General features: G+C 36.7%; 2 protein-coding genes across 2 annotated transcripts; one reads left to right on the top strand and one right to left on the bottom strand.

Moving 5' to 3' along the window:
- Positions 1-1,620: 1,620 nt before the first annotated feature.
- On the bottom strand, positions 1,621-5,012 carry LOC141813512 (DUF724 domain-containing protein 6-like). The gene is made up of 5 exons (XM_074701482.1): positions 4,533-5,012; positions 4,015-4,431; positions 2,981-3,604; positions 2,783-2,888; positions 1,621-2,614 (listed from the first exon to the last, which is right to left on the bottom strand). The coding sequence occupies exons 1-5, from the start codon at positions 5,010-5,012 to the stop codon at positions 1,788-1,790; spliced, it is 2,454 nt and encodes an 817-aa protein (XP_074557583.1). The 3' UTR covers positions 1,621-1,787.
- A 462-nt stretch (positions 5,013-5,474) lies between these two features.
- Positions 5,475-11,499, top strand: LOC141842810 (uncharacterized). The gene is made up of 6 exons (XM_074730812.1): positions 5,475-5,530; positions 5,738-5,841; positions 6,752-6,928; positions 7,618-9,246; positions 9,354-9,436; positions 11,256-11,499. Exons 3-6 carry the CDS (start codon positions 6,796-6,798, stop codon positions 11,403-11,405), a joined length of 1,995 nt encoding a protein of 664 aa, XP_074586913.1. The 5' UTR covers positions 5,475-5,530; positions 5,738-5,841; positions 6,752-6,795; the 3' UTR covers positions 11,406-11,499.
- Positions 11,500-12,669: the final 1,170 nt, after the last annotated feature.

Raw genomic sequence — 12,669 nt, 5'->3', positions numbered from 1 at the left:
AGATTTTATCCTTTCTAATTTTTTTTATATGTATATATATGTATTTGCCAAATAGACAAAATGGACTATGTCTAATTAGATCTATAAATTCTCTCTTAATTCCTTCTCTCGCTATTTTCTATAAGTAATCAAAGGAAAACTATATAATTTTCTTCTCCACAAAAATTCTACACATCACAAACTTAAAAAGAAATCTGAGTTCAACAATAAAAAAAAACAATTCTATACACGAAACTACTCTCACGAATATATAAAAAAAATCATATTGGATCTATTATGCACAATTTAATCGATGTTATTAAAACAATTGATCACTACCACAAGATTGACCTCCAATAATAGTAAACTATTATATTGGTATACTTTATCTCAAAAGATTATATATATTTTTACATGAGCATCTTGGTGTCTCATTTTGGTGTCTTTATTGTGAAATAATTGTCCACAGAACGTAGTGCAGAGGATGGATGTATGATATTTTTGATATAATAGTCAAAAGTCGAATTTTGGAAAAATTTACTATGCGTGTCTTGCATGTGTATCTGAATTTATTTTTCTCCATACTCGTAGGATCGATTTTAGAGGGATCGTTGAAGTGACGGATTTATTTTTTAATTATGAAATGATTATTTTTTAAAAAATAACATACTCTATAAATAAAATTTTTAATTATTATAATGTCCTATAACTCAAGAGAAAATGGAATATAATAATAATTTGTTCTTAGCAAATGTTTATCATAGAAATAATATTTAAAAGAAATATTTTGAATTGTCAATTTGTGTTTGTATAAAAAAAAAACTTTCATCTTCATGCGAATACAGTTCAATGATAAAACACTTAAAGAAATAATAAAAAAAATCAAAATTTAAATTCTAAATGAAATGAATATTCTAAAGATCTAAATGAAATGAATATTAATATATAAATTAAGAAAACATTATCTAAGCACCAAAGTTTGAATCTCGAATACAATAAATATGTCCTCGGGGCATGATGTTATGGTAGGACATTCAAGTTGTCACCCAAACACCTACGATTCGATCCTCAATTACGAAGTATTTGTATAAATTTTTCTCCAAATGAGGAGCACAATTAAAGGATGCTAGGCATTTGGGCTGGGCATGCACCCTCTGGTAGCCGGTAAGAAACTTCCATGAAACTGGATCGATCACCCTCAAGGATAGTCAATGAGACTAACTGATATTTATCATTTTTTTTGAATAAAATAAATACTCTTTTGAATATATATAAATTATACTCCAAATTTATTCAATAGACAAATAAAAAAACATCTACTTTTAAAATTAATTAAGCAAACCCTAATCAAGCAAAGCCTTCTCTGAATTATATTTTTTTTAAAAATCCATCCAGACTTAAAATCAATATGAATCATCTCACACAAATATGCATCCATTATGCATTCTAGCACCTTTTCATCAAACACACATTCTTCGTTGGTAATAAAAGCAAGCATAAGAACTCGTGCTCACTTAAACAAAACAAACCATAACATAGTTGGTAATAAACCCTAACTTAAGCATACGAACGCACTTCGTTGGTAATATAATCTTTTTCAAAGGCATGCATGCATGCGGCAAGCATAGTGCTACGCACTCGTGCTAGTCAAACAAAACAACTCATTGTTCATGAAGGCAGCACCTTTTGCCTTGAGATTAAATTTACAGACAAAACAAGCTGACATTTGATGCAGCATTCACCATGATGCATAAAAGAAACTTGCTTCAGACAAAAGAGGATTATACAAGGTAGCTATGGAACTTGCTTCAGCTAAATTTAGATATCTCATAAGTAGCTCTGAAACTAGCTTCAATTGAATTGAAACTTTTTTCAATTTCACGGATGCTCATTTCCAATTTAGATATCTCAGCATTATTGAGGTTCTTCTGTAAAATGGCTGAATCTTTAGTCTTATGGGCACTAGTGAGATTTTGTTCAAGTTCCATGATGGTTTTGTCAACTGAAGTAATGGATGACTGAAGACAATCATTGTCGGCCTTTTTCTCTGCAATCTTTACTTCAATTGATGCCTTTCTAGCCTCCAATTGCCTCCGATTGTGATGTATCTCAAGCAGCTTTTGGAGCCAAGAATGCAATTGACTGACATCAAATCCATTCTCCTCCAGGAGGACTAGCGCACTCATTCTCTCCTCAATAGTATCTTGAGCATCATCAATATGTAACCGCTTTATATTGGTCACTAAGTTGGCAAAAGACACCATAAGACCTATAGCCATCCCTTCTCGAAATTCCATAGCATACTGCTCTAGTACGCGAAAATGAGGATTTTGTGGCATTAACTGGAATACCTCCATCGACTCAATTGATTGCCACATTGCTGAAGTCCTTGAAAATGGCAACAGCATTTCACTTTCTGGTGGCTCACTAGAGCGGGGAACAATTAGGACTCCCTCATCGTCAATAGTCCCCAGTGGTGTTTCTCTTTGATGGATTTCAGCAAGAACTTCCCCTACCTTTGAAGGTACACTCGGGCCTTCAATGCAACATTTTGCACTGTCCGTGGTCCCACAAGATACTGGAGTTTCATATGAGCTTGAGGCAATGCCTGGCAAAGATTGCACCAGCAAGTTCTCTGAAAATACATATTTTGGGTGGGTAAACCATATTGAAAATAATCAACTTGGTGATTGCAACCATTTGATGGTAATGGTGCAACTAACCAAAATGTAATAATTTTTTTTTCTTAAAAAAAAAAATGTTGTCATTCCTATATAACAGAACAAATGATGATCAAGCTCACCTAAGATATTGTTTTGTTGGGAAAGTTGTTGAGGGCTGTCACTAAATAGACAACTTGATGAGTCATCCCTCCTTCCATTCACATCCTCTGCATGCTGACCCACACCCTAGCATTAGAAACAGAATGATAGTTCAAGTAGAATTGAATTGTGCTTTAGTACTACGAAAGTATCCAGAAAAGAAAAAAAAAGTTTCTTACATCATGTTTAGCAGCCTTCCGCTGGTGTGTGGGCTTATGAACAAGTACCTTGAACTTTCTCTTCTTGAAATTCACATGAGAATCTGAGGTACCTTCATCCTCCTTTTCTTTGAGTTTGGGAAGAGGATTCATTGCAGTACTAGCTGGTGATGCATTTAGTTGAGTTTCCTTCAGTTGATAACCACATGAAGCATTGTCAACTTCTTGACTTTCATTAGCAGCTCCACCATTTACATCTGGAAGCTGATGTTGATAGACAGGATTGTCTCGAAAGACATAAGGTGGTAAGATTCCCTCAGAGTGATGCTGCTCCTTTGAGGAATTATTTTCTACTATTTTCATTGAAGTGCATTGGTCAATTCCAGCTGTAGAAGTCAAAGGCAAGTCAACCAGTAAATTACATTCCAGTGTATTGTTGTATTCCACTAACATCGTTATCATGTTTTTGCCAGGTTGTAGAGGCTCAAGGGAAGTCAACTCAACAGAGCCAGATTCATGTGTATGCTCATCCTCATCACTTGAAATGGACACTGTAATAGGAGAGCATCTTTCGCCAGTTTGTGATTTCCATTTAGTACGGGCAGATCTACGGGTGGATCTCGATTGCAATCTTTTGTTCTTTCTCTGAAATTTTTAAAATATGAAGATGTTCATAATTAACAACCAAGGATTCCTAAAAAGCATATCAACTTTATTATGTGTTAATTCATGAAAAATTCCAACTACAATAAGCACTTATTCCATGTGCCTAAATCTACTTCTGAAGGGTTATTGAAATACTAGCCTTCCAGCTTTCATGAGGAACAAGAAGCTAGATAACAATAATTAAAGTAGTGAAAAATTCAGAACAAGCTCAAGTATTGGCCTAGCAATATCGGGATTAACTTAACAAGTTTAATCGCACGCCAACAATAACAACAAGCATACAAGAGATTAACAACAAAAGAATTTATTCAAAAAGGTTAGCCACATGTAGTATATTAGCTAGATCATGGGTAGCTATTAGAATGGTAGCTTGAAAGCAAAAGTCACACCTGAAAATTAAAGACCCACTCTTTCTCATTCCAGAATCGAGCAGGTCGCATCTGGTCGACACCAAACTGTATCTCCTTGCCAAGGTGAAGCACTTTCACAACGAATTGTAACCCGTCAATTTTTGAAATCTTTCCTCGTGCCCATCCACCACAATAAAGCACCTCCACCTCATCATATATGTCAAAATCCTTCTTCTTCACTGAATTGGGCAGATAAGGTCTGATGAATTGGGCATCCACATATTCGGTGAGCAAGTCACTGTCGCTCTCGGCTTGAAAATTCTCGTACTCGACCAAAAAGGTGTTACTGCTTAGTATTTTCCGAACAATAGCAGCAAACCAGGAAGCACCACAGTTCTCTCTGATTTGGTTGACTTCGACGCGAGCGGCAAGGGAAAACGGCGGACCATCAGCTCCCTGGGCAAAACAGAAATCTTTGATATACGTATCGTCGTACATAGAGAAGAGTGGAGAAATAGAATGATCTGACCATTGTGGAAGCAGGAAGGAAGGGTTACCTGCTGAGCCGCAGGGACCCAGTCACCGCTTCTCCAATGGAGCTGAGGGCGGAGGCAGGACGCCTCGACCACGTGCTCTTCCCTACTGGTAGGAAAGGCTACTAGGTAGTCCGTGCGAGGCAGGCCAGGTAAGAGGGCCGCCACCACGCCCGACCACCAGCCATCCTTGTGGAAAGCCTCGACGAGATCATACAGGCAGTAGTGAGTTTGGGATACGGGCGGTGGCCGGGGGCGAACGTTGGAGCGATGGACGAGCTCGCGAAGGGGATGGGAAGGGTTTTCGTCGTCAACTAGCGAAGAGAAAACGACTTCGTAGCGGCGGCGGCGGCGCCGCCGCCATATGCGGCGGACAATGTTGGCCTCGTACCAGACCCCGCGGAAACCCTCTTCATTACTCCTTACTTCCACCTCGAACCCCGCCGGGAACCTATATTCTCCGCTGCCGGTCCTCGGCCTGCAGCCGCCGCGCCCTCCAGCCATTTTAGGGTTTTCGTTTTCCGTCTGAAATTTTAAGGTTGTCGTACGGAAGTCGGAGCGCCACGACCAAAAAAAAAAAAACAAAATTTATTATTGCTTTATTTTATTCAAAGTAAAAGAGCAAAATTAAAAAATATATATATATTATAATATAATAAAATTTTCATCTTCTTCCTATGGCTATGGGCCAGGCCACACAAAGTCAAGTCGCCTTTTCTCCATCCAAAAAGTCGCAACTTTTTCGCTCCTTTACCATTTGATTTCGTTTTCCTCTTCTCTCCTCTTCCCCGAACGCCGTCGTCTTCTGCGCACGAATCGCTCCTTTACCATTCGATGCCGCCTACTTCCGCATTGGATCAAACGCCGTCGTCTTCTGCGCACGAATCGAGCACCGAGGTCAGATTCTCAAGCCTTCGCGGAGTACGATGGCGCATCCATCTCGGCGTCCTGCCGAGTTCTTCTTCTTCTTCTTCTTCTTCCCTCGTTGATCTCCGGCGGGTCGCTGCAGATTCCAGGAGGAGGTCGGACTGTCTTTTCCACATTTTGTGTTTTTTGACGGAAATAGGATATATTCGTTCTGATACTGATGGATTGTTCAGTTACTCTCTTACCTGACGTACCGTCATCTTCGAGACGACGGCATCTTGTGCATTCATAAAAGAAAATTCATCTGTCTTTTTTTTTCTTTGAAATTTCTTCGTCAAGTCACATAACATTTTGCTTGACAGATATGCCAATCTGAGACGAAGGCTTATAGTCGATCCTCACCTCTCGAAGGATGATGATATCAATTCTGATCTTGTCAAGGACAATCCATTATCACAAAGTCCAGGTAAGTGGTATAAACTTGCTGTCCTTTTCAATTCTTAGTATCAAACATGCATGTGAATGAAATATCCTTCCTTCCTTACAAACAAATACACTTGATTTATTAAAAAAAAATGGTATAATAAGAGCAATTCATCAGTTTACATTCACTTTTCTTTGCACACCACCATCATTTGTTCATATATATGATGTTGATGTGAAGAATCCATATTTCAAGTTGGAACAGGAAGGTGTTTGACATATATAACTAAAGAAATATCTGTTTTCCAGGCGAACAATTAATATTTGTAGCAACTCATGGTTATTTGGGTGTTTGATTGCCAAGGAGGCATAGACCTCCTCCCAAGATTAGTGGATCCAATCTGAATTCCTTCCCTGAGTTTCATATCTTTCTCAGACCTCTAGTTCGAGGAGAATTTGGATTGAAATTGACTCCAACATTTTGCCCCATTGAATTGCAAGGCAATGGTTTTTGGATGACTTCCTCTTTAGAGGGTTAGGCTTTGGTGGATTGTGTCTCTTTATCTATTGCACTTCAGACTTAATGGACACATGAAACTTTCTTTTCTTGAGCTATAGCCTGATTGAAACTTCTAAATCTTGGTTGACTTTCTTTCCTTTAGCTACTGAGAAGACTGGGAAGTAAGTTTGGAAGGAAGGAAATTGAAAGAGTACTTTGCTTTAAGGCGAGGCAAAAATCCAAAGTCCCTGAAGGATGGATGTTCCATGTCATCCCTTGGCCTTCTCACCCATAGTCTAAGGAAAAATGGTTTCTTGTTTGTTTTGATAACATGACTTGATGACTTCAATTTTGAGAACAGAAACTCAATCTTATCTGTTTGTTTTATGAATTTTGTCTGGCATATAGGATAACATGGTTTACATTGACACTGATTCACACATTGTCTCAACAGATAGCATTTGGAGCCGCTATTTTAGGAATGCTGAAGTGGAAAAGATGCTTGATCAGGATTTGTCACGGTTGTATCCTGATCAGGAAAGTTATTTCCAGACAACCACATGCCAGACTATGTTGAGACGAATACTTCTTTTGTGGTGCCTTATTCATCCAGAATGCGGATATAGGCAAGGTGCATAAAGTTTTTTTTGTTTTCATCCTGCTTGCCTCACATTGCTGTATCTATGTTTGCTTTTGCTATTTAAACAACAGTTATCATAAACAAAAAATTTTGTTGCATTTTTGTGATTCGTAATGTGATACGCTTGAAAACAACAAGGTAAATCAAACTTTGAACAAAACTACAAATTTTCTACTTTATCATGCTACCAATAAATTTGTCATACTTGTCTCTCCAGGATTGTTACTAGAAGAAGTTTCTGTTATTCAGTTTCAGGCAATAGTTTTTTTCCTTTGCAAATACAAAAATTGAACAAATAGCCACAAGTTTGCACATAGTTTTTTTTTCTATATTAGGTTAGGGTGTGTCAGCCACTAACTAGTGATTTATTCAAGCATAACTCTTACCATAGAAAGAGATGAGAATCCTTGCTGATCTGGATTGTTCTATGTAGAACCAGTTCTTAAATATTTTTAATACACCAGATTATTGTTAGTACTCACTTGCATTTCCTAGTATATAGTTCTGACTGAATGTTCCATAGTTTTATGTTGCATTTATTTTGCTTTTTGGAAATTTCAAGTTCCAAATTGCTGCAGCCAATTTTAAGACAGAACACCTTATCAATGCCAGGATAGATTTCAGATATTACCATGTATTTTGTATTTGTTTTTTTTTATCTATATGTTATGTTTGTACAGGAATGCATGAACTACTAGCTCCACTTTTGTATGTTCTTCATGTTGATCTCCAGTACCTTTCACATGTACGTGGACAATATGAAGACCACTTCAATGATGAATTTCAAGGTGTATCTCTTCCTGAAACTGACTTGAGCGCCAACTACAGGTTTGAGAAAATCATGAATAGGAACATAGGAACAGATGGAGAGAATAGTTCACAAGGGAAAACTGCCAAAGTGAGAAGCCTTGATGAGCTAGATTCTGAAACAAAGGACATTTTTTTTATGAGTGATGCTTATGGAGCAGAAGGAGAGTTGGGTATCATCTTATCTGAAAAATTCATGGAGCACGATGCCTACTGCATGTTTGATATTTTAATGAATGATGGCCATGGTGTGGTTTCGATGGCAGAATTCTTCTCTCCCTCTCCCTCAGTTGGGTCCAGTACAGGATTGCCTCCCATAATTGAAGCTGCCTCAGCCATTTATCAACTCCTTGCTACTGTTGATTCAGCTCTTCACAGTCATCTGGTTGAGCTTGGGGTAGAGCCTCAGTACTTTGCAATGAGATGGCTGCGTGTTTTATTTGGACGAGAATTTCCACTAGAGGATCTTTTGATAATGTGGGACGAAATATTCTCTTATCCTAACAATAAAAATTTTCCACACAAGGCAAATGAGGTAGAATTTAGATGCAGGATATTGTGCTCACCTAGGGGAGCATTTATCCTAGCAATGGCTGTTTCTGTTCTACTTCACCTGAGATCTTCACTTCTAGCCACTGATTTTGCAACAGCTTGTCTCCAGAGGTTATTAAATATTCCTGAAGACTTGAATGTCAAGAAGTTGATCGAGAAAGCAAAGTCACTGCAAGCTCTTGCTCTGGACTTGGTTTTCTCCTCTTGTTCTCAGGGAGGAACAACCTCTAGATATAATCGTGAAGGTAGAAGAGGGCATAGCCTTTCCTATGGCTCTAGCCCAATCACTCCAAATCAACTATCAGACAGCTACTGGGAAGAGAAGTGGAGATCTATGTATGCATCAGAAGAACTTAAAAAGGGAAATAGCACCACTACCACTTCGAGCGATAAGAAAAAGGAAGCAGTAGCTAGAAAGTTCAGTCTATCAAGGACAGGATCTGTTCCTTGTCCAATGGAGATACCAAACAAAAATGGAGGACCTTCTGATAAGAAAACTATTGTAGACAGTAATACTGATAATGACCAAAGTAAGTATAGATGTGGAATTCCCAGTACTTCAGAGGTAGAAACAGAATCATATTTTCATGGGGAACAGGATGATCAAAATATCAAGAGAAAGCAATCAGATATTGCTGGCGAAACATGTTCTAGTGCTGAGAATTTGTCAACAATGACCAGTCCCTTTAGAATGGTCAATGACCATGAGTATGACTCAGAAGAAAGTAGTGTCACATCAACTTCATTGGTTGTTGATGCTTATGATGAGATTAATCATGTGGAAGAACCATGTAGTTACATTATTGATAAGGAAGGGATCACCAAGTGTATAAGCGAAAGTGGACATGGATCTGGTAGAGAAGAAACAGATTCAGCACCTCTAAAGCAGCAGAAACCACTTGCTGGTAGATTTCAGTTGTTTCAAAAATCTAATAGAGGCAGTTGTCAAGGTAACCTAAAAAATGGAACACCTGAATCTAAAAATCTCTTGTTGATGCAGATTATTGCACTATTTCTATTCTCCAAATTAATTATCCACACTGTAATTCCTTTTCAGTGCATGAAAGGATAAAAGATGAAGACAAAAATATCAACGAGACTTTAAGAACTATCGGAAAGTCCATGTTTGATAAAATACAGGTAAAGTGTTCATTTAAGTAAAAGTTGTTACAATTTTTTTTTACCTGTCATATCATCTGTCAGTTTCTTATGCCTAGACAAAATTTGTCTAGAGTGGTTGTAATAAAAAAAATGACAAGGCCAGTTAACTTGAACATTTCATACCATCTTCCTTTTTCATAATTTGCTGATAAATTGCTATCTGAATAATTGAATATTACTAAGTGATATAGCCTTGTAGTGAATGCAATGGTAGGGTAAGTTACATGTACCCAACTCCAAATAGTTGGACCAACAAGACTTGATGATGTGATAAAGATAACTACTTGATCTTTCTCTTTGAATAACTAGTCTCAACTAGTTTTTATATTAGTGAATTGTGTGCCTAGCATAATAATTATGGCACATTGTTTTGGTTAAGCCATACTCGTGTCCATAAAACAATACATTTTATGCTCCAACATTTAAAAATAAAACATAATCTGTAGTTGGATTCATGCTTTCTGTTGCATAACTACAGCTTGTGGATCAAAATATATTTATGAGATGTGTATTAAAAAATTTTGTGATTGGCTCTTCTGTCTAAATTTTTTCTTTGCAAATGCAAGAGAATTTCCATACAGCAAATACTAGCATGCACAGAATTGACTGGGTTTCCAGGTTTTGTGGATGAGGCATACTCCTATATAAACTATAGCTGCAAACTTCAATGTTGGGGAAAACGAGCCATGATAAGGCTTCAAAATAGTCAGGTTTAAAACAGTTAAAAGAACTTGAGCCTACTTGGAGGTCTATATATCTTGAACACTGGTCTTTTTCAGAGATGATACCTTGAACATTACTCAATAATTAATACGGAGAAAACTTGTGATCACAAATGTTGGAGGCATTGATTAGAAGATACAAAAGTTATTTTAGGACACGTTCTGGTACTCAAGCATAACAAATTTGTTTGACACAGAAGGTGTTGCATATATTAATCCATTTCCTTGTGTTTTTTTTTCCATCTTCTAATGCTTTTAAGAGTTTAATGAAAGATGCATGTACTTGTCAAATTTCCTAGTTCTTTCCTACCATCTAAAGCCTTAACGGGTGAAAAGGAAGACGGTAGCTCTGAACAAGCTTCCCTTCTCATTATTCTGAACATTAGCTGCAATTTCACAAACCCGGTCCCAATTCTCATTATTCCAACTAGACTTTTGATGCTCGATCTTTTTACCATCTTGATTCATGTGTAGCTTGATCCCACATTCCACGGGTGTCCAAACCGGCTTGCACTTTTTCATATCAAACTCCTTGAGAATTTTTTCTGCATATCCTTTTTCTTAGAAATAAATATGCCATCCTCTGTTGCTTCACTTCAATCCCAAGATAGTAGGACATTATGCCAATATCTATCTTTGGATTATTCCCTGTCTTCCACATACAAGCAAACCAGTAACAATCACCATTTTTATCATTCCTCACATTGTTCATACATACCAAGTAATGGGTAGAAATGATCAACCGAATTGTTTCAAGGCGAGCAACGGGTGCAAATACCTCATCGACTCCCTTCTCATTATTCTGACTATGAATTGATACATTAATGGGTAGAACTGCAACACTTAATAAATGACTGGAATTTATGGATTTATCTTTGGCATCTCTACCAAAAGGTGATAAACCCATTGTGATGCTCGTCTTTTTACTTTCTTTTTTTTCATATTTTCAATTAAAACATTCACAGGATTTGACAAAAGGTATATTATTCCTGTCTTGCTCAAAAAAATGATGAGGTCAATCAAGTGTTTGATTAGCCAGGTATACACCAGTTTATATTGTACCTTCTATTCGGCAGATCATTGAGTCGGCCTTAAAGAAAGATCAAATCCCTGAAAATTCTGGAAATAGCAGGTCGAATGCAGATGATCTCGGACAACATCAAATTGCAGCATTTGCAGCTCTCGAGGAACTTCAGAAGATTAGCAATTTGCTATCTGAGATGTGACGTGATAGCAATATGTACATAGATCTTTATATATGATTGTTTCCTCTTTTTCTCTAAGTATATGTAATCCAAAATGTCATCATTTTTACTTTCCTGGGTGTCTCCTGATATGATTTGTTATTCAATCTGTTTGGGGGGCAACGAAAGTGAGATTTTGTAGATAAATCCAACTTGTACATAAAATTCTAATGTCCACGTGTGTTGATTGAGATTTTTTTCCCCCTGAAACTTTTTATCTGAAAAATCCAAAAGAAGTTTTGACAGATCTACTCGTCCAAATGAGCTGTTCTGTACAAAACTTTACAGTTTACACCATTATAGTCCTTTGTAATTTATATCTATAGCTATCAATTTGAATTAGATCAATCAGATTGGTCTGCCCCGTCAAACAATTTTAGTAGGTTGAGTTGAAATTTTATCAACTCATTTTAAGATGAGCTCAAGTGAGCCGACTTGGTTAGGATCACGATCCGCATGGGTTGATTCGTGGTGGACTTGAGTTGATCCGTGTGTTAAGAAAATTTATTTTTTAATTTAAAATTAAAATAAAAAATTTAATGTACTAATGAATTTGACACATCTAAATCGCAATTTAAATTTAAAAATTTCAATTAAATTGTAATTCAAATTTAAAATTTTTAATATTTTTTTATTTTTTGACATGTCCATAGATTGACATGTCTAACTCATAACTTGTCTTGAATTGGATTAAATTAGAGATTTTTCAACCCATCAAGTTCATGAGTTGGCCCATTTTACTCCGTCATATGATAAATTTTTAATAAGTTGACCTGCTTGATCGTGGATTGATCCATTTGACAGCTTTACCTATCTCAAAGTGAATGACTTAAAATTCCTCTGAGAGGAAAAGCCATTCATTCTGTTTCTCCAAAAAACGCTTTTACTCTGCCACTACTTTCCTGCTGTATTCTCCATAATATTATGTATTTACAATTGCTGAAAGATCATCTCGTAGTGATTTCTTTTGTTTGGTCCAATCTATAATTTAGTAATCATACACACTCATGTGTTTATGGTAAAATAGGGGATAAATTCCTTATAGCTTATTCATAGAAATTCTAATTTACTACCGTCACAGCGATTACATTTTGAAGTATGGGTAGAAAACTATTTTGTCAAAGTCGATAAGCATGGGCACATTTTCTCCTAAATTTAGTGAAGAGCATTTTATTTGAAGAGTCCAAATTCAAAAAAAGTACACAAATACTATGGCACAAAGATTTGATGCTGTTAAGTTAAAGTT

The sequence above is a fragment of the Curcuma longa genome, chromosome 1 (genome assembly GCF_044706935.1).
Source record: "Curcuma longa cultivar G26 ecotype Majalengka, Jawa Barat chromosome 1, ITB_CL_G26_1.1, whole genome shotgun sequence".
Taxonomy (NCBI): Eukaryota; Viridiplantae; Streptophyta; class Magnoliopsida; order Zingiberales; family Zingiberaceae; genus Curcuma; species Curcuma longa.
Note: the sequence above shows the minus strand (reverse complement) of the source record. Positions and strands in the feature narration are given on the sequence as shown.